This window comes from Lemur catta, chromosome 1 (genome assembly GCF_020740605.2).
Source record: "Lemur catta isolate mLemCat1 chromosome 1, mLemCat1.pri, whole genome shotgun sequence".
Taxonomy (NCBI): domain Eukaryota; kingdom Metazoa; phylum Chordata; class Mammalia; order Primates; family Lemuridae; genus Lemur; species Lemur catta.
Genome location: NC_059128.1, coordinates 2049771 through 2071347, shown reverse-complemented (window position 1 = coordinate 2071347; position 21577 = coordinate 2049771). Strand labels below are relative to the sequence as shown.

The 21577-nt window shown below is 42.2% G+C and overlaps 1 protein-coding gene across 1 annotated transcript in view; it reads left to right on the top strand.

The window, feature by feature from the left end:
* TDRD9 (tudor domain containing 9) overlaps positions 1–21577 on the top strand; it is a 119517-nt gene that overhangs the window by 14613 nt on the left and 83327 nt on the right. Inside the window, exons 2-7 of the mRNA XM_045559748.1 lie at positions 3357–3463; positions 8949–9046; positions 11073–11294; positions 12071–12193; positions 15852–15932; positions 19492–19656. Coding sequence (XP_045415704.1) covers positions 3357–3463; positions 8949–9046; positions 11073–11294; positions 12071–12193; positions 15852–15932; positions 19492–19656 — 796 coding nt within the window. The remainder of the gene's footprint in view (positions 1–3356; positions 3464–8948; positions 9047–11072; positions 11295–12070; positions 12194–15851; positions 15933–19491; positions 19657–21577) is intronic.

Here is a 21577-nt window from a genome sequence, read left to right as displayed (position 1 = left end):
AAATAAAAAGGAAGAGGTAAAATTATCTCTGTTTGCAGATGATATGATCTTATATAGAGAAAACCATAAAGATTCCACAAAAAACTGTTAGAACTAATAAATAAATTCAGTAAAGTAGCAGGACACAAAGTCAACACTCAAAAATCAGTTGCATTTCTTTACACTAGCAATGAACAGCCTGAACAGGAACTTATAAAGCTATTCCATTTATAATAGCATCAAAAAGAATAAAATACTTAGGAATTAACTAAAGAAGCGGAAGACTTGTGCAATGAACAGTGCAAAACATTGCTGAAAGAAATGAAGAACACATTAATAAATGGACACATAGCCCATGTTCCTGTATTGTAAGACTTAATATGACTAAGATGTCATTACCACCCGACACAATCTGTGTATTCAATGCAATCTCTCCCAAAATCCCAGTGATGTTTTTTGAAGAAATAGAAATCTATCCTAAAATTCATATGGACTATCAAGGGACCCTGAATAGCCAAAACAATCTTGAAGAGCAGAGGGGGAAGAGTCACTTCTGATTTCAAATCTGACTACAAAGGTACAGTAATCAAAACAATATGGAACTGGCATAAAGACAGGTCTGTAGACTAATGGAGTGGAATAGAGAGCCCAGAAATACACCCTTGCATGCGTGGTCAAATGATTCTTAGTAAGAATGCCAAGACCATTCAGTGGGGAAAGGACAGTGCTGGGAAAACTCGGTATCTGTGGGCAAAAGAATGAAGTTGGACCGTTACCTTACATCATATACAAAAATTAACTTCAAATAGATCAAAGGCCTAAATGTAAGACCTAAAACTATAAAACTCTTAGAGGAAAACATAGGGCAAAATCTTCACAACATTGAATTTGGCAGTGATTTCTTGGATATGACACTAAAGGCATAGATGACAAAAGAAAAAATTGACAAATTGGACTTCATGAAAATTAAGGAAATTTGTATATCAAAGGACCCTATCAACAGAGTAAAAAGGCAGCCCACAGAATAGGAGAAAATATTTATAAATCATGTATTTGAGAAGAGATTAATGTATGGAATCGAGAACTTCTAAAACTCAGTAGTAACTTGATTTTTATTTTTGAGACAGAATCTCACTCTGTCACCCGGGCTAGGGTGCCATGGCGTCAGCCTAGCTCACAGCAACCTCAAACTCCTGGGCTCAAGCGATCCTCCTGCCTCAGCCTCCTGAGTAGCTGGAACTACAGGCGTGCACCACTACACCTGGCTAATTTTTTACTATTTTTAGTAGAGACGGGGTCTCACTTTTGCTCAGGCTGGTCTCGAACTCCAGAGCTCAAGTGATCCTCCTGCCTTGGCCTTCCAGATTGCTAGGATAACAGGTGTGAGCCACTGTGCCCGGCCAGCAACTTGATTCAAAAATGGGCGAAGGACTTGAATAGACATTTCTCCGAAGAAGATATACAGATGGCCAATAATCACATAAAAAGATGCTCATCATCACTAATCATTAGGTATATACAAATCTAAACTACAATTAGAATATGGCCTTTCACCCATTAGAATGGCTACTAAAAAAAAAAAAACCAAAATTACAAATGTTGGCAAGGATGTGGAGAAATTGGAACTCTTGGTGGGAATGTAAAATGGTATAGCCATTGTGGAAAACAGTATGATGGTTCCTCCAAAAATTAAACTGAATTACAATATGATCCAGGAATTCTCCTGGATATATCCGAAAGAATTGAAAGCAGGGTCTTAAAGAGAGATTCGCATACCCAGGTGTGTAGCAACATTATTCACAATAATCAAAATGTGGAAGCAACCCAAGTGTCCACTGACAGATGAATGGATGAGCAAAATGGGTCTGTCCATGCAATGGAGTATTAGCCTTAAAAAGGAAGGAATTTCTGACACATGCTGTAACATGTATGAACCTTGAAAACATGCTAAGTGAAATAAGCCAGTCACAAAAGGAAAATACTGTATAGTTCCACTTATAAGACATACCTAGAGTACTTAAAATAACAGGGACAACAAACAAAACGGTGTTTGCAGGGGCTGAGGGTAGAGAATGGAGAGTTAGTATTTTACAGGTATAGAGTTTCAGTTTGGGAAGATGAAAAGGTTCTGCAGGTGGATGGTGGTGGTGGTCGCACAACAGTGGAAATGTGCTTAATGCCCTAGACTGTCCACTTAAAAATGGTTAAGATGGTACGTTTTATGTTACATATATTTATCACAATACAAAAGCTGAAAAGCAGTTAATATTTGAGGAGGAACTATGATATTAAATTTGTCACTATTATTTCCTCTTTAAAATATTTGAATTAAAATACTAATATATTTTTTAAAGTTTAAAAATCACATTTCTGTGGGTTTTTTCATATCTTAGTGATTTATAGGAATTCTTTTTTTTTTTTTTTTTTGAGACAGAGTGTCACTTTGTTGCCCGGGCTAGAGTGAGTGCTGTGGTGTCAGCCTAGCTCACAGCAACCTCAAACTCCTGGGCTCAAGCAATCCTACTGCCTCAGCCTCCCAGGTAGCTGGGACTACAGGCATGCGCCACCATGCCTGGCTAATTTTTTCTATATATATTTTAGTTGGCCAGATAATTTCTTTCTATTTTTTTTTATTTTTTATTTTTTTAGTAGAGATGGGGGGGGGGTCTCACTCTTGCTCAGGCTGGTCTCGAACTCCTGACCTTGAGCGATCCTCCCGCGTCGGCCTCCCAGAGTGCTGGGATTACAGGCGTGAGCCACTGCGCCCGGCCACTACAACTATTACTGAAAGGTACCCAGTGTTATTTTTCTCTGTGTCGCTGGTCAGAGTCTTACATAACTGGTACTTCTCCTTCACTACTGTGGCAGTTCCTGGGGGCAAGGACTTTGTTTCCTGCTGTCTCTAGTGTCTGTCACAGGGCTTCCTGCCTCCTGTGTGGCAGGTGTTCAGCAGGCATTTGCTGAATGAATGAAAGCTTTCATGCACATCTTTGCATGTGCTGCTTTGTTTCCAGTCGCTCTCAGGAAGATTCTGAGGAAAGAAAATTTCAGATTGTAGGAATGTGTGTTTTAAGTTTTAATGGATGCGGCAGATTGTCTGTTAGAATAAATGGTCGTACCCACTTACCACCCTTCCCCTTATAAACATTCGGAGAATATTTTCTCTTTTTGCCAATTTTATGGGTGAAAAAATGGTTTCTCATTGTTTTAATTTGTGTCCACCTGGTAATTGTGAGTTTGAGCCTATTGTCATTTGTTTATTTACTACTTTCATTTTTTCCATAGCTTAAAGTAAAATAATGTCAGGAACTCCTCTAGCAGACAGAAGTTTCTTGGCTTTTTGGAAATAGTGTACTTACTTTTACTAATCTTTTCAGGTCACTCAGCCAAAGGACCTCAGAAATGGAGTATATTAACAAATACAGACAACTTGAAGCACAAGAATTGGATTTGTATGGTGGGGATCAAGCAACTAGTGGGCCAGGTAAACAAGTAGCTTTAAATGTCTCAAGTGCTGTGATGTGTGAGTGGTTCACATGTCAAGACATTAAGTTCCTAAAAGTTTTTAAGAAATAAAGTATTTTGGTAAAAGTAAGGAATCCACACTGCTTGTTAATCAGGATTTTTTTTAGGATGAGTGTATGTTCAGTTGTAAAATGTTCATTTTTAATTTTTTTCTATCTTCTTAAATATAGTTCCTAAGTAGTCTGTTCTTTGGAAGACTAGTAATGGTCTCTTACTTTACTATAACTGAAAGCTAGTGAAAATTTTTATTTAAAAACTTATAGGAGCCTTTTTTGTACAATAAACATATTAAAATGAAATTTTAAGTAATGCAGAAGTGTACAAAATAAAAAGTAAAAGTTCCTTCTTAAATCATGCCTCCCCGAGGGTAAGTTACTTTCTGAGCATGAAGTTTCTTTTCCTGAGCTAATCATCTTGTTAGCATCAAGCCCTACTCATATGATAGAAGTTGCCTTTTGATTGTTTTGCTTTGTAAGAGGCTATCCGTTGCGAACTTCTGCCAGCTGAGCTGAGAAGCTCTGCCTCCTGCCCTCTCATCCTTACGCGCACGCTCCCACGGGGGGCAGGAGCGTGGTTTAAGTGACAGTTTTCTTTTTTAGCCTTTTAAAAAATTATGAAATGCAGTCCAGACATAAAAGTGTAATAATCCTTATCCTTCTTGGGATTTATTCAGGCTTCTTGACAATATCAATTGGTATGTTTTCCTTAGTTCTGGAAAATTCTGAGCAATTATCTTAGCCTCATTTGGTTTTGTATTTTTCATTTTTTTGGTCATTGTGCTGTATTCTGGTTCATTTCTCATTTATCTCTCACCTTTGGCAAACTCAGCGTCGAGTTCTTGGCCTTCCTCTCAGTGGTCTTGCCTCATTGCAAGCCTCGGCCTGGTGTCTCATTGTCTCATCAGCCCTTCGTTGTTTTTAAGGAGATGCTTGTGTGTTTCATCTCGCATCTTAGTGGCTCTTGGAGGGAGATTGATCTGAACAACCCAGCACATTATTACAGAGGTGATACTCAGTGTGCGTGTGCCCTTTGATCCAGTTTCCACGTGTGCAGGTGTTGCCTTGGCATGTGGGGCATGGGGGAGGGAGGAACGTGTGCAGAGGCCTTGTGATGGGAAGAGCCTGGGGTTCCCGCCCTGAGAGACAGGCCAGTGTTGCTGGGGGATGGAGAGCGGGTACGGGAGGGCCGGGCAGGGTCAGCTGGCAGCTAACAGCCTCCCAAAGAGGTCTGTGTCCTACTCCCTAGAACCTGTGAATATGTTACCTTCTTGGCAGAAGGAACTTCACGGATGTAAGTCAAGGCTTTTGAGACAGCAGGATTGTCCAGGTGGACCCATTGTCACCACAGGGTTTTATACGAGGGAGGCATGGGGACCAGTCAGTGGTAGGAGATGTGGCGGTGGAAGCCATAGGTTGGAGTGACAGGAGGAAGAGGCCAGGAGAAGGCACGCTGGCAGTTTCTGCAGGCTGAAAAGGCAAGGGAAGGGACTCTTCCTCACGGAGCCCCCAGGAGGGAGCAGCCATGTCGACACCTTCACCTTAGTGGGCAAGACTGATTTTGGACGTCTGACGTCCTGAACTGTAAGGGAATAAATGTGCTGTGTTAAGCCACTAAGTTTGTGGTCATAGGGACAGCAGCCAGAGGGACTCATGCACTAGTATTGGATGAAGTTGGATGAGGTAGGCAAGAACAGCCAGGCCTATGGGCCACAGCCAGGAATTTTGGTCTTAATACCCAGAGCACTGGGAAGCTGCAGAAGGTTCTGTGTTTTTCTTGGGATGAGTGTGAAGGGAGAAGGGGGGTGTCATGTGACTGGATTTGTGTCTTGAAAATAACACTGGTCGTAGTTCTGAGAATGGAGTGGAGGGGCCAGAGTGGACCTGAGAACAGGAGAAACTGCTCCAAGGGTGAGGCTGACGGAGCCTTTGGCTGGGTGACGGCAGTGGAGGAGGAGAGCCGGTTGAGGGCAAACCCGAACCCGAACCCGACAGGACTTGGTGATGCTTCGAGCAGAGCACGGGGTGAGGGAGGAGAAAGGGCCCCAGGAGGCAGGCAGATGCAGCCCACACTTTGAAGTGCCGAGTGCCTCTGGATCCCAAAGAAGTGATCAGGTTATTTGTGTGTGTGTGTGTGTGTGTGTGTGTGTGTGTGTGTGTGTGTGTGTGTGTGTGTAGTGTGTACACACATGTGTAGATGTGTATTTATGTATTTGCTGCCATGTAGACACAAAGCTATTTCTCTATTTATATTAAAACCAGGAGATCACACTGATGCCCTAGTTCCAGTCCAGCACCATAGATTTCAATATGAACATTTTGTTACAGCCAGTTAAAACACATTGATTCAAAATACTTGGGATTTTGGTGTGTTATGGGTGTTATTTCACTTAAAGTGTTTAAAAAAATTGTTTCTAGATATCCAGGGACACACATTCAATGCATTTCTGTAGATTAGGTTAGAATCATTTTATCTAGTTAGAGGTTAATAATTTTTTAAAAATTGAGATTTAATATCATTGATAAATAATGAAATTTTTCCTAACAGTATGAGCCTGGTTACAGATTGCAGACTCTGGCAGGGTTCTGTTCCCTTCCCATGACAATTTGAATGTGTCCTGGGATAGGGTCTTTAGGTTGTGACTAAATGCCACAGTGCTACCTCCTTTTTAATTTGGTGATATATTTAGTAGTTGTTTTTCACCCCACTTTTAGCTTTTCTTCTGGTTTTAAGGGAATGGCCTATGTGGAATGTCTAATAACCAAAAGGGAAACATTACTTTCCCTTGAAGTCAAGTTTAATTTTGTACTCAGAATACCATCCCATACTTGGAGAAAGTGATATATAATTATTTATCTTGAAGATTTAATTTTATGGTTAAATCAGTAATACAGTAATTAAACTTATTTTCTGTAACGTATAAATGTCTAGATGTTAAGAAATGTTATGTTCTCCATATGAGTTGACATAATACTTCTCAGTTAAAGTCCATTGTATACTGTTTGGAACCTCTAATTGTTGAACTTATGGTTAGATTTTATATTTAGCTGATGATAAATATAGTGGGGTGGCTTGGTGAAGAGAACTAGCAATTTTTAGGGTTTCCAGTTATTTGCAGTTCTTGTGAAATATGTTAGTGTTGATAACTTAGGATAAAGAGATAACTGGAAAACAAGAATAGCAAATTTTGAGGTTGAGGTATTTCTCATGCCAGTTTTGGATTTTACTTTGTCATGCTTAGTTTGTTGATTTGCCTTAAGTTGTCTGTGATGGTTTTCCTTTTATTTTGCTGCTGATGCAGAGAAGAAGAGGCAGGCAGCTGTGGGCACTCCTGCTGTTTGGTTCCTACCCACCCTTTGGTGGTAGATGTAGAGGCAGGACTTGATTGGTGCTGGGTCTGCTTCAGTGACCCAAAAACGTCAGCTCATGTTTTGCGTAAAGTGGAGAAGGGGCTGTAGTTCAGACAGCACAGTAAGGACTTTTGGCATTTTTTTTCTCATAAAATTTCTGTCTTTAAGTAGCAACCTTCAAAATGCGTGTAATCGAGTAACGTTATGCCACATCAGTGTCGTTAAAGTAACAGGGCTTGTTCAGGAGCACAGCGAACCAGGACTTACAGTCTTTCAGCAAAAAGAGTATAGCTGCTTTTTTGTCTTTCTAAAAGAGTCTTTTGCCACCTTCTCTCCCATTTGAATAGCTCTTCCTCAGCTTCTCACTTCCACTCTGCCCCCCAGCTGCTGGCCTGTCTCTCTGTCTCCCTGCTGTGTCTGGGCTCAGGGACCCTCCCCTCCCCGCTGTCCTAGCTCACAGGGATTATGTTTAAGCAGGCTCAGGTATAGTGATTGGGAAAACAAGAGGGCATCAGTGGTTGTTGTAAAGGCTGAGAAGAGTAATGGAAGGAAAGTGAGTGTGATAATGGAAAGAAAATCCCTGTTTTAGTGGGCTTGACCATCATTAATGAGGTTATTTAGAAGATTAGAAAGCTGTATGGGCAGGACTTAGAGAACTTACCCCCATGTCAGTGGCCCCGAGTGCGTTAGGAAGAAATCTTTACCCACAGAGGAGCTATTTTTGCTTTGAGAGATTATGACAGATCTGGCTCCTCTGTAAAATTAAGAACAAGTACCACACACCTTGATTCAAATATAGAAAAATGGCCATATTTTAATTATGTATTTCTAGGTCAATTGTGAAAGTGAGAATATATGTAGGGAAAAAGATGTAGGAGGGCGAAAGGAAAGCTTGGCCACATGTTTTATCAGGCAGGAGGGACCCATGGCAGAACGTGGAGGGAGGAGGTGTTGGCACAGAATCTGGGGTGGGGGAAGGGGCGGTGGGGGGTGGAGGAGGGGCCCAGAGAGGGGAATGAGCATGGTGCTAAACTTGGGAGAGACAGGAAGGCTTAAGAGTTTGTTTTTTGGAAGTAAAACCTATTTCCCAGTGAAAGTTTGTGTCCTGTGAATTCCGATGATTTGTCAGTTTGTCAAGTGATGACCAGAGGTTTAGAATCTGCAGTGTAGCCAGAGGGCAGTGCATACATTTGCAAGAGGATAGATAAGCACCACTGGGCAGAGCACAGGGTCAGGCCGTGCATCTTGAGCAGAGTGAAGTTGCCCCTTTCATGATACCTTATATACAGTTTGGGTGTTTGGCCCCTGGGGATCTCATGTTGACATTCGATCCCCAGTGCTGGAGGTCAGGCCTGGTGGGAGGTGTTTGGGTCGCGGGGGCAGATCCTGCATGAATGATTGCTGCCCTCCCAGAGATAGTGAGCTCTCACTTTGTTAGTTTGCATGCCAGCACTTCCGCCCTCTGCCTTCTGCCTGATAAAACTCGTGGGTTGTTAAAGGAGTCTGGCACCACCTGCTCACTTTCTTGCTCATTCTCTTGTCACGTGACACCTGCTGCCCCTTCACTTCCACCTTGATTGGCGGCTTCCTGAAGCCCTCACCAGAAGCAGATGCTGGTGCCACGCATGTTCAGTCTGCGGGACTGTGAGCCACATAAACCTCTTTTCTTTATAAATTACTCACCCTCTGGTATTTCCCTTATAGCGACGCAAACGGACTAACACAATACCTGTTCTCTTGAAATTTCAAGTAAAAGTTTCTTTTTTAAGCTGTTTTAGTACCACATAATCCGGTGATGAGTGCCGTGTTTACAGGTGTGTTATCTTAGAAGGTAGTGCTGCGCCCCCAGTGCCGTGGCTGTACTGCAGGGTTATTCGTATTCTCAGTCCACTTCCATACGTTGTTTACAGTGGGCTACTAAGGAAGTTGCTAATTACCATGTGGGCAATGTTAGTCTGTTGAAAATGTATTTTTGTGTTTCTGTGTGTGTACATAATACATGCTGTATGTATAGATTGTATGTAACATTGAATTATTTATCTTGCCTTTTTTGAGATAAGTAATAGCATTATATTTGTTTGTTTTGTCTGAATCTAGATCCAAAGCCACCTTTGGCTAAATTAAGCAGTGTGACATGCATCCCACAGACAACTTATAAATATCCTGATTTGCCTATAAATCGATGTAAGGAAGAGGTAAAATTATTTTTGTTAGACTGTAATTTTTCTGTTTGAATAATGCCTGAGGCCCAGCACTTTTGGTTTATAGTTTGAAAGTTGCCAGGTGAACACATTTAAGGTGCGCCAGGCTCTGTGGCAGGTGCAGAAGGAGGGTGTGCTCAGGGCTGTGTGGTCATAATTTCGTGTAATAACTATATCGATGATCTTTCTTTTGTCTTGTGCTATAATTTGTTTAATCTTTACCTGAGTACATCTCCTCTAACATTTAGTTTGGTATCTACTGATAGTTCTCCCTGTCTCTGAAATATTTGTGAGTAAACATTTGTCTTCCCCAGAACTACTTATTTAAAGAAACTCACTGCTAAATGTTTTTATAAAGCGAATAATACACCCTAGCATTTCCATTGGGTTTTCTTTACAGCGTTGCCCCTATTTTCTGCCTATTAATTGGTTCAATCAATCACTGACGTTTTATTAATAGTGCCAGACCAGATACAACAGTAGGATGATTAAGTTTCTAATTAGTTGCATGTTGTTAAGCATGGTTAAACGTAAGTGTATTGAAACCTTAACTATACTAGTGAAAAAAGCAGTTACAGATAAAATTGGAAATGTTGCAAATTTAATTTTTTTTTCTTTTTTTTGAGACAGAGTCTTGCTCTGTTACCCAGGGTAGAGTCCAGTGTTATCATCATAGCTCAGTGCAACCTCAAACTCCTGGACTGAAGTGACCCTCCTGCCTCAGCCTCCCGGGTAGCTGGGCCTACAGGCATGCATCATGACGCCTGGCTAATTTTTCTGTTTTTATAGTAGAGATGGGATCTTGCTCTTGCTCAGGCTGGTCCTGAACTTCTGACCTCAAGGGATCTTCCCGCCTCCCAGAGTGCTAGGATTATAGGGATGAGCCACTGTGCCCAGCCCCGGATTTAATTTTTATTGTGCTTTAGATTGAGTCATACAACTTTTATACAATATATACTTTTTTTTTTTTTAATTTTATTTATTTATTTATTTTTTTGAGACAGAGTCTCACTCTGTTGCCCGGGCTAGAGTGAGTGCCATGGCGTCAGCCTAGCTCACAGCAACCTCAAACTCCTGGGCTCAAGCAATCCTTCTGCCTCAGCCTCCCGAGTAGCTGGGACCACAGGCATGTGCCACCATGCCCGGCTAATTTTTTCTATATATGTATTTTTAGTTGTCCATGTAATTTCTTTCTATTTTTAGTAGAGGTGGGGTCTTGCTCTTGCTCAGGCTGGTCTCCAACTCCTGAGCTCAAATGATCCACCCGCCTTGGCCTCCCAGAGTGCTAGGATTGCAGCCACCGTGCCCGGCCTACAATATATACTTTATTAAATAATTTTTAGAGACCAGTATTCAAATTGATTGTTATTTTTAACTATATCAATTGCTAGAAGGATAAGAGCTTAAATAAGTTTTAGGGTGGAGGTGGAGAAATGGTGGGGGGGGAGGGAATGGATTCAAGTTTTTAAAAATGCTTCATATGATCTTTAAGTGGACAAAGTGCAAGTTAATTGTTTGAAAATGTGTCTGAAGAATTTCAAATAAAATTTTAAAACCACTTGAGTGTAATAACAGCTCTGTTTTCAAGTGGCTGGTTAGCTCAGTTGGTTAGAGCGTGGTGCTGATAACAGCTCTGTTTTCATGTTTTGCAGTAGAATTACATGCAAACTCATCACAAAATTTTGAAAGAATAGAAGCTTAAACTTAGTAAGAGCCATAGAAACCCAGTTTGGTATTTTCATTTTTCTCGATTTCATAGAAGAAATTGAGACCTGGAGAGCTGAAGTGAGCTTGGCCTGGTCCCCACGCTATCGGCAGTTCCGTTGCGTAGGGTATAGAATGGTTGTACGTGTGGCAACCATGTGTAGCCTTCTTGCTCTCTTTTGTGATGTTTACAGTGGTTTATTAATAATTTAACTTAAAGATGAAAAATAAATCCTGAAAGTCTTCCTAAGGTAGATAATACTTTACATCAATGTTTTGTGCCAATTTTGAAAGAGAATTTTTAAAAAAATTCTAGGTTATTTCTTTGATAGAAAGCAATTCTGTGGTAATTATACATGGTGCCACGGGAAGTGGCAAAAGCACGCAGCTCCCGCAGTACGTCCTGGATCACTGCATCCAGCGCTCCACCTACTGCAACATCGTGGTCACCCAGCCGCGCAAGATAGGCGCCAGCAGCATCGCCAGGTGGATCAGCAAGGAGCGCGCTTGGACTCTGGGGGGCATAGTGGGCTATCAGGTGAGACTGGAGGGAGGGAGGGGGAGAGCCATCTGTCCCTCTCGTTGTTATTTTTTTCCAGTCAATGATAGGATGTGACTGTTTTCTGCTTGGCTTATAGAACAGAACTGTGACATAATTTTAAAAATAGTGAAACCGAATTTCTTGAAAATAACTTGTAATTTCTTTCCTAATTGAATGAATAGGAAAGAAATGGGAATTCTCAGGCTCACGGCTCTTATAGTATTATCCTTTTAATTATATATTTGTAGTCTAGATGATGTCTTCATACGCAGTTTTTTTTTTTTTTTAAAGCAACAAGGTCTTGCTCTCTTGCCAGGCTGGAGTGCAGTGGTGTGGTCATAGCTCACATAGCAACCTCGAACTCCTGACCTCAAGCGATCCTCCTGCCTCGGCCTCCCAAGTCGCTAGGACTGCAGGCGCGCACCACCATGCTTGACTACTTTTTTCATTTTTAGTAGAGATGGGGTCTCACTGTGTTGCCTCCCACCTTGGCCTCCCAAAGTGCTACTACACCCTGTGCACAATTGTCTTAATGTAAAAGTGTTCTAGGCAGTGTGATTACATAAACCAGCCTTTCCCCTACACAAAGAAGACAAAAATCAACTTGAGAACTTCATTTTTAATTGGGACTCTGTATATCTTGTGAAATGCAATAATTTTTTATTCCCTGTCTTATCTCCATTATAAAATGGACACATCCTGTTTTGGTAGTGAAATGGGAGTCATTTAAACCTGAACTCTTTCTCCTTTCTCTTTTCTCTCCTCAATTGTAGGTAGGGCTAGAGAAAATAGCAACGGAGGACACCAAGTTAATTTATATGACAACTGGAGTCCTGCTTCAGAAAATAGTTGGTGCCAAGAGTTTGATGGAATTCACGCACATCTTCATCGATGAAGTAAGTGCGTATTTCACGTAGCTCTGCTCTGATGTGCATGTCCTTATTTTATAAGAGAACACAGTGTAAGGTGGTATAAGAATTGCCTACTTGTAAAGGGTCATAAAGTGCTTTGGGTTTGTATCTGCTTAATCTACTTATGAATGTTAATTTTCTGTTTTTTGCACTTGGTTGCAAAACATGAGTGGTGATGTTGAGAACTATGAAAAGATTCCTTGTTTAGAGCAGGGATTGGCAGCCTACGGCTCTCGGGTCAAATTTGGCACCTGTTTTTGTAAATATATTGGAACAGAGTTTTACTCATTTGTCCATGTGGTGTTTGTGGTTGCTTCTGCACTACAGCAGCAGAGTTGAGTAGCTGTAACAGAGACTGTATATCCCACAAGCTAGAAATATTTACTGTCTGGTCTTTTATGGGAAAAGTCTGGCAAACTCTGGTTTAGAGAGTTAGCCATAATCAAACAGTTAAAGGGATTTTAATTGTATGTAGATAGTTTCAGCCACACCACAGATACTGTCCATATAGTAAACTAAGGACAATACTAACTTTTAAAAATCAGTAAAATAAATACAAAATATTGATCTATTTACCTTTCTAAGAAAAAACTGATAAAGTATTGTGAACCCTGTCTTTGTGTCTGTCTTAGCTTTCTTTATTCTTTCCTTCCTCTACACTTTCTGGACTTTTGTCTGTAAGGATGGAATATTTAATTGATTTTACATGCACACATATATATTTTTTTTTAGAGACAGGATCTTGTTCCATCACCCAGGCTGAAGTGCAGTGACGTCATCATAGCTCACTGCAGCCTCGAACTCCTGGGCTCAAGTGATCCTCCTGCCTCAGCCTCTTGAGTAGCTGGGACTACAGGCATGCGCCACCATGCTGACTAATTTTAAAAAAAATTTTTTGTGGAGGGAGCTCTTGCTGTGTTGCTCAGGCTGGTCTTGAATTCCTGTCCTCAGGTGGTCCTCCCACCTTGTCCTCCCAAAGTGCTGGGGTGATAGGTGTGAAGCATTGTACCTGGGCTGATTTTGTTTATATTTTAAAGAAGAGTTTTTTGAGGTGGAAGGATGTTGTGTTCAAACAACTTTCCCAGGAGCTTTGGAAATGGCTCCTCCCCAAGCTCTCTTGTGTTTTAAATCTTATCAGTAATTCTCTCCTGAGAAGCTTGACTTATTTCTAGAGAATTTAGAAACATCAACAAATAAATAGGATTTGTGGGAGGTTGTGAGGTGGGGCTAGAGTACTTAATGGAGTTTGAAGTCAAACCATTTGGGCAACTGTTTAGGGTAAGGTCTCTCCACTCTGTTTTGATATGTGTGATCATTAATAATACCAAAAGATACAGGTAAAGCAGAGTTTGTGCATTTATGATCTTGTGTACATTTACTTGGTTTTAAATTACTGCAGGGTGTTTGGGACAGTAGGAGAAGGTGGAAGATGATCTGTTGTTCCTTGCAAAATAGGTGGTGTACAATATGGTTCAGAATTTTTCTTTGTGAGTTTTGACAGTTTTGATTGTCTTTAGATTAGGTAGAGATCAGATTCAAATATAATAGGCAATATGTCAAAAGGTAGCATCATGAAGTTCACAATAGTTATCATTTATTGAGCCTTTTACTATAATTGAGCCTGTTTTACATGAAAGGAAACTAAAGCTTAAAGTTTAGTGCTCAGGCCACAGGTAACAAATGGTGTTGCTGAGTTCATCCTGGGTAGTTTACCTAGAGACTGTAGTGCTGACTCACGCGTTTGTTGTCTATGTATCTGGCCTCTTTCTGAGTGTCTGATAGTCTTCTGTGCACACGCACACGCGAGTGACACAGATAAACGCACCCATGCTGTGTTGTGCACTACCTTCTTTCCTGAAGCTGTGCTGTGATAGCGGAGCAAAAGTCTGCTGTCCTCTGCAAGAGCTTGCCCTGCAGGGGAGTGGTGGTCACAGAGAACTGTCACGTCCCTGTTAAAACCAGCTTCCTGCTCTCCCATTGCAGCACCAGCACCCAGTAGGAGCTCTCATAATTCGCTTTAATGAATGAATGGATTGGATATACCTGAAGTTTTAGGCTTATAAACAGTATTGTTCATGTTCTCTGGGATGATTTGAATTTCAAAAGAAATGTAAGAACAAAAGTTGAAGATGGCCAGGCGGTTTCAACTGGAATAGTATTTTTAACTTCTTAGATCTTGGAAAAGAGTAAACTAGCTTTGGGCAGATCATTCATTCCGTGAACAATTTTTGAGTGCTGCTGTGACAAAGGTGCCCTGGTTGCTGAGGTTATTACAGAGGCAAGTAAGTTGTAATTTCTGCTCTCAGCCGCACGCCACTGGGGACGGAGTCCAGGGGCGTGTGTGTGTGTGTCTGTGCTGTGGAGAAAGGCTGGTGGCAGGGAGAGGGCTGTGGGCACCCTGGAGGTGGCGCGTCCTCGGGGCCAGGGAGGAGGTGGCCGTATGGACCCAGAGGAGAGGCTCCCACTGTGAGTGCAGGTGATGGCATCTGAAGCTGAGGCAGGGTCACTTTGGGGGCTCTTCGCTGATGATAGCTTTGATGTTTTTCCCCTCAGGTAAGAGGCAGGATGTTTGTGTGGAGGAAATGTTCTGGAGTTTGGTGAGAGCACGAGATAAGAATTAGATTTGTAATAGTGTTAAGTAACTTGCAGCTGATTGCTTTCCTTTGTGCTACTTCCCCATGCGTCTACTTCAGTGGGAAGTCAGGAAGATAGCAGGACCTGGGATAGAATTCGGTGTCGAATGAATCATCAGGCCTTTTATACTGAGAAGAGGAGAACTCCTGCTTTCAAACTTAGTATCTATCTATTTTGGCACAGAAATGTACCGGAATAGAATCTTACAGTCCTCTTGGGTGTGTTGAGGTATCCTAAGTTATAGAGTAACTGGGTTCTTTTGGAAAAGCAGCCCCCTCAGGCGCTAGCTGGGGATGGGGTGGGTTATGGTGGGTGGAGTGGCTGCGACCACCCACCGTGCCTGCTGTGACTGTGAGGTCTTAGAAGGGCGGGTGAAGCAGCTGCGTCCCCGAGTGCTGTCCTGTGTCAGTGCAGGTACCTCAGGTCCTAACCTTGCTCTGGTTTTCCAGCTTTTGCCCAACCCAGCCTTTCCAGGCCCAGCCCTTGTGAACTGCAGTTCTGCTCGTCATGGAACATGTCCTGTCCGGCAGGACATGTGGCTCCCTGGTCAGCGTGAGACTGGCAGGTCTTCAGCCCTGCACTTACTCGCTCAAATAGTAGTGTGTACCCTTTAGACCACTGCAGGGACCTCTAGGGAGGCTGGTCTGGTGGTTCTCTGTGCTTGGGAGTGGGTGAGGAGGTGTATGACTGTCACAGTGACCTGGGGCACGATTGGCATTAGGTGGATGGGGCCAAGGATTCTGAACATTACTGAACGTTACTCTGCCCAAATGCCGGGTGGGCCCTCAAGAGAAACACCGAGGGGGACAGTGACTCAGGTGGTGTAAGGCCATGCTCTTTGCTCCTCTTTCCGGGAGTGATACGTGTCCTGAAGCGCCGTGTTCAGCAGAGAGAGCTGGTGAGTTCCCACTCTCCCAGGGTGCCGTCAAAGCCCCTTTCCCTCTGTCTGTCAGCAGTGACATGTGTCTTGCTTGATGCCATGTGGGGGTGCCCCCTTTCTATTTTGTAGGTCCACGAGCGAACTGAAGAAATGGATTTCCTGCTGTTGGTCGTCCGTAAACTTTTAAGAACAAATTCCCGTTTTGTGAAGGTAAATTTTATTTCATGAGTAACAGAAATTTTTAGGGTTAAGATTTATTGTTCAGTTTTGTTTTTCTTTATAGTTGTACCTCAGTATCTGTGGGGGATTTCAACACCCAGAGGACACCAAAATCCGAGCACTGCCCAAGTCCCTGGTAGAAGATGATGTGTTAACAGCACAGTATTTGCATATAGTCCACACATCCTCCCGAGTCCTTTGAATCTTCTCTGGATTACTTGTAATACCTAATACAATGTAAATAGTCACACTGTATTTTAAAAATCTGTATTTTTAATTTTTTTCCTGAATATTTTTGATTTGCTGATGGCTGAATCCGCAGATGGAACCTGTGGATGTAGAGGGCCCACTCTGTTAACAGACACATCTGAAACCCGTGAGTCTTACAAGGCAAGATCACATGTAGTGCACCTGATCTTGCCAGGAAGCAGGGATTGCTTTCATGATCAGAACATGGGTACTTTGTGGCTATTATGTTGCTTTAAATACTGACATTTTCTCCAGGCTGCAGAAATGATCTAATAATGGGCTATGGTGAATGCTGGGTATCGAAACCCTGCTTTTGGTTGTATAAGTGCCACAGAAGCACATTGAAATTTGAGAACAGAGTATGTACTACTAGTTTAGGAGACGTAAGTAAATTGGGTTAACTGAAGGTTGATGGAACAGTAAATATTTACATCTTATTTCAACAAAAAGGAGAAAGACATGAACTAGGCCAAAATAGTGCAATCTAAACAAGTCTAAACTAGATCAACCTTAACCCAGCTATGCTAAGCAGAGGCTTCTGGGAAAAAGCTTTGTAAAGGGTGGCAGTGATTCAGATACACATATAGGGGACTGCTAGAGGACTTGCTGCTACTGGAAACCAGTTGCTTTCTGAATCTTAAGGTATTTGTCAAGTGTTTGTTTAGGAAAGCATTTCTTCTCCCCCCACACCTCCAAGGGGGGGACTTCCACCTGAGAACATTCACATTCTCACCTGGGTGGGTGCTAAATGGATGGAGCCTGGCATTTGCAGTAGGTCATCTTATTGCTTGAGATGACTGAAATCAGTGAGAGAATTTGGCCATTTCAGTCCTTTTTTGGACTCTTAAAGATGGCATTGAAGATTGTTTAACAGATTGAGGCCTTTCTTCATTTCATTTTAAGACTTTTCTTTGTTACTCAAGTCAAGACCATGACTTGATTATGTGTTTTTTAGTCTTGTAAAGAGAGTTAAGAATGTTAGTGGATTTAAAAAAAACCAGGGACCGAGCGCGGTGGCTCACACCTGTAATCCTAGCACTCTGGGAGGCCGAGGTGGGTGGATTGCTCGAGGTCAGGAATTCTAGACCAGCCTGAGCAAGAGCGAGACCCCGTCTCTACTAAAAATAGAAAGAAATTATCTGGCCAACTAAAAATATATAGAGAAAAAATTAGCCAGGCATGGTGGTGCATGCCTGTAGTCACAGCTACTCGGGAGGCTGAGGCAGGAGGATTGCTTGAGCCCAGGAGTTTGAGGTTGCTGTGAGCTAGGCTGGCGCCACGGCACTCACTCTAGCCCAGGCAACAAAGTGAGACTCTGTCTCAAAAAAAAAAAAAACCAAAAAAAAACGAACAACTCAATTAATTGAACTGACATAAACAGACATTTCAATCAAAAGATACAGATGGCAAATAGGCCGGGTGTGGTGGCTCACGCCTGTGATCCTAGCACTCTGGGAGGCCGAGGTGGGTGGATCGCTTGAGGTCAGGAGTTCGAGACCAGCCTGAGCAAGAGCGAGACCCCGTCTCTACTAAAAATAGAAAGAAATTGTCTGGCCAACTAAAATATATATATAAAAAAAAAATTAGCCAGGCATGGTGGCGCATGCCTGTAGTCACAGCTACTTGGGAGGCTGAGACAGTAGGATTGCTTAAGCCCAGGAGTGTGAGGTTGCTGTGAGCTAGGCTGATGTCAGGGCACTTATTCTAGCCAGGGCAACAAAGCGACACTCTGTCTCAAAAAAAAAAAAAAAAAAAAAGTAAAAAAAACCCCAATTCTACCAGACTGCTGAAAATGCTGTAAGGAATTTGGTACTTGTAAGTAATAAGTAGTAAGAAGTCAATATGTTTGTGATTTATTAGAAAATAAGTGAAGCGGCATATTTTTTAAATATAGAACCTTATATGTTACATGTAGTTGGGCCAAGAAATTTGAAATCATGCTCTAGATGGTTTTGTAAAAGGTTTTTAAAAAATCTCAAAAAATCCTTTTTTATTACCTTTTTAAGAGTGCTGCAGTGGGAGGACTTAGATGCGAAAGCAAAGATGACTGGGCTTTAGGGTCTCCCTTCTTCTCCCTGCCCAAACCTTTAGAGCTCCCTCTGCTTCCCCTGACATGGCTTTCCCTTGGTCCCCTTTCTGTGCCAGCCTCCAGCCACTGACCCTGCCATCACCTCTAGCTGACCACACTAAGCTCAAGCCCACCCTAGACAAGCGGGTGTCCTGGGCAGGCTGCTGCCTTGTCCCGTGGCGAGGGCTGCTCGGAGGCAGGTGAGGAGAGGCTGGGGGCTGTGCTGCTGCTCCCTTGCCTCGAGCAGTCCAGGTTTGGCCTCTAGTTTGCACGCTGTACTCAGCCCCACAAAAGCCTGCGGTTCACTAGCCTCATAGTTCAGAGACCATGTGCTGTGACTAGGGCGTGTCCACTCTTCCACCCCAGGTGGCTTCTCAGAGCATTCTTTCCAAACTCAGACATCACTTCCCAAAGTGAGTTCTGGTCAATACCGTTTTTACCATTTGTGTCTAACACCAAAGGGGAAAATGCAGATGTTTTGTTTACTCAATAACTGCACTGACAGTGCCTATATAAGGTTTTCACTTTCTGGCCAGGATTTACACTTACAGAGCTTGAATTGCCGCAGGCAGCTGGTAGTCTGTGCCAGCCAGAGAGCTGCGCCCACCCTGCCTGGTGCTGTGGAGACGTGGTGGGGTCCTCAGCGATGCTGTCCCCTGCTCCAGGCGCTGCTGATTTGCTGCGCACGCTGCTCCTGCTGCTATGGCTGCGTCCTTAGGGAGACCATCACAGCTTCCACGTTCGCTTCTTGACAAGACTGAAAGCTGCCATCAAGTTGTCTTGTTTGGGTCTGGGCCTGTTTTCCCTCAGCCCAGAGAGACTGCTCTGGTTTCTCGGTTGGAGCCAGGGTTTTCTGGATCCCTTGCCTTCCTCTTTGCTGTTTACTGATTTTTCTAGAACACATCATCTAGTAACTTACTCTTTTTAAAAGTTAGTTTTCTGATGCAAAGTTTTCTTTAGATAAATGGTTACAATTTAGCCTTAGTGGAGTTATGTAATTTCTCATTTGATAAAATAATTGAAGAGGAAATAGTAAGTTGGTATCTCTGAACATTCTTTAAACTGCAATAATTTATATTACACTAGGGTTTAAATCAAGGTAGTCTATTTAAAATCTCAAAAGTTATTAGATACATGAATGAAGCAGAAGAAAAGTCTGGAATTTTAAAAGTATTTCTTTTGAGTTATTATTGTTCTCATTATTTTATTTTAATGGTTCCTCTTACTCTGTAGGTTGTCCTGATGTCGGCTACCATCAACTGTAAAGAGTTTGCAGACTACTTTGCTGTTCCTGTTCAGAACAAAATGAATCCTGCGTATATTTTTGAAGTGGAAGGCAAGCCCCATTTAATTGAAGAGTACTATCTTAATGATTTCAGGCACATTCATCATAGCAGGGTATGTTGGAATGCATTGTTTCTTATAGGGAATGTACTTTTGCATTTGATCAAACCTGCATTCATCACCTACAAATATAAGGCCTCTTTTTTTTTTTTTTTTTTTTTTTTTTGAGACAGAGTGTCACTTTGTCGCCCAGGCTAGAGTGAGTGCCGTGGCATCAGCCTAGCTCACAGCAACCTCAAACTCCTGGGCTCAAGCGATCCTACTGCCTCAGCCTCCCGTGTAGCTGGGACTACAGGCATGTGCCACCATGCCTGGCTAATTTTTTCTATATATATTTTTAGTTGTCCAGATAATTTCTTTCTATTTTTAGTAGCGACGGGGTCTCGCTCAGGCTGGTCTCGAACTCCTGACCTCGAGCGATCCACCCGCCTCGGCCTCCCAGAGTGCTAGGATTACAGGCGTGAGCCACCACGCCCGGCCCTCTTTTTTAAAAATTATTATTTTTAATCGACACATAATTCCACATATTTATAGAGTATGATGTGATATTTTGGTACATGTGTACAATGTATAATGATCAAATCAGGGTAATTACCAAGTCCATCACCTCAAACATTTATCATTTCTTTGTGTTGTGAACATTTAAAATCTCTTCTAGTTATTTGAAAATATATAATAAACTGTTGTCAACTATAGTCACCCTGCAGTGCTATAGAATAGTGGGCATAGTGATGCACACTGTAGTCCCAACTACTTAGGAGGCTGAGGCAGGATTGCTTGAGCCCTGGAGTTCAAGGCCAGCCTGGACAATATAGCAAGACCCTATCTCTTAAAAAAAAAACTAGAAATTATTCCTCTTATCTATCTGTAATTTTGAATCCATTAACTGACCTCTCCCTATTCTTTCTCTCCCTTCCCCTCCCCAGCCTCTAGTAACCACTATTCTGCTCTCTACTTCTGTGAGATCAGCTGTCTTAGCTCCCACACGTGGGATTTATCTTTGCGTGCCTGACGTATTTCACTTAACGTAGTGTCCTCCAGGGGCATCCTTGTTGTTGAGAATGACAGGATTTCCTTGTTTCTATGGCTGAATAGTGTATGCACCACATATTCTTTATCCATTTATCCTTGATGGCTCTTAGTTTGATTGTGTATCTTGGCTGTTGTGAATAGTGCTGTAATAAACATGGGAGTGCAGGTATCTCTTCATAATATTGATTTCCTTTCCTTTGGATAGAGACGCAGTAGTAGGATTGCTGAGCTGTATGGTAGTTCTAATTTCAGTTTTTTGAGGCTGCTGCATGCTGTTTTCCATATGGCTGTGCTAATTCCCATTCCCTGCACCGGTGTGTAAGAGTTCCCTTTCCTCAGCACCCTCACCAGCATTTACGGTCTTTTTGCTAATAGCTGTTCTGGTACATGTGAGGTGGTATGTCAGTATGGTTTTGATTTGCATGATCATTTCCCTGATGATTAGCATGTTTTCCTGTACTTGATGGCCAGTGGTATGTCATCTTTTCAGAAATACCTATTCAAATCGTTTGCCCATTTGTAAAATTGGATTATTTGGGTTTTTTTGCTGATGAGTTGAGTTCCTTGTGTGTTCTGGATATTAATCCCTTGTCAGATGCATGGTTTGCAATATTTCCTCCTATCCTATAGGTTGTCTCTTCTCTCTGTTGATTGTCTCCTTTGCTGTGAAGCTTTTTATTTAATAGTTTGATATAATCCATTTGTCTGTTTTTGCTTTTGGTTGCTTGTGCTTTTGAGGTCTTACCCGTGAAATCCTTGCCCAGACCATGTCCTGAAGCGTTCGTCCTGTTTCCTTCCAGCAGTTTCATAGCGTCAGGTCTTACAGTTAGGCCTTTGATTCATTTTGAGTTGTTTTCGTGAGAGGTAGGTATCTAATTTGATTCTTTGTATATGGATGTCAGGTTTTCCCAGCATTGTTTACTGTCCTGTCCCTAATGAATGT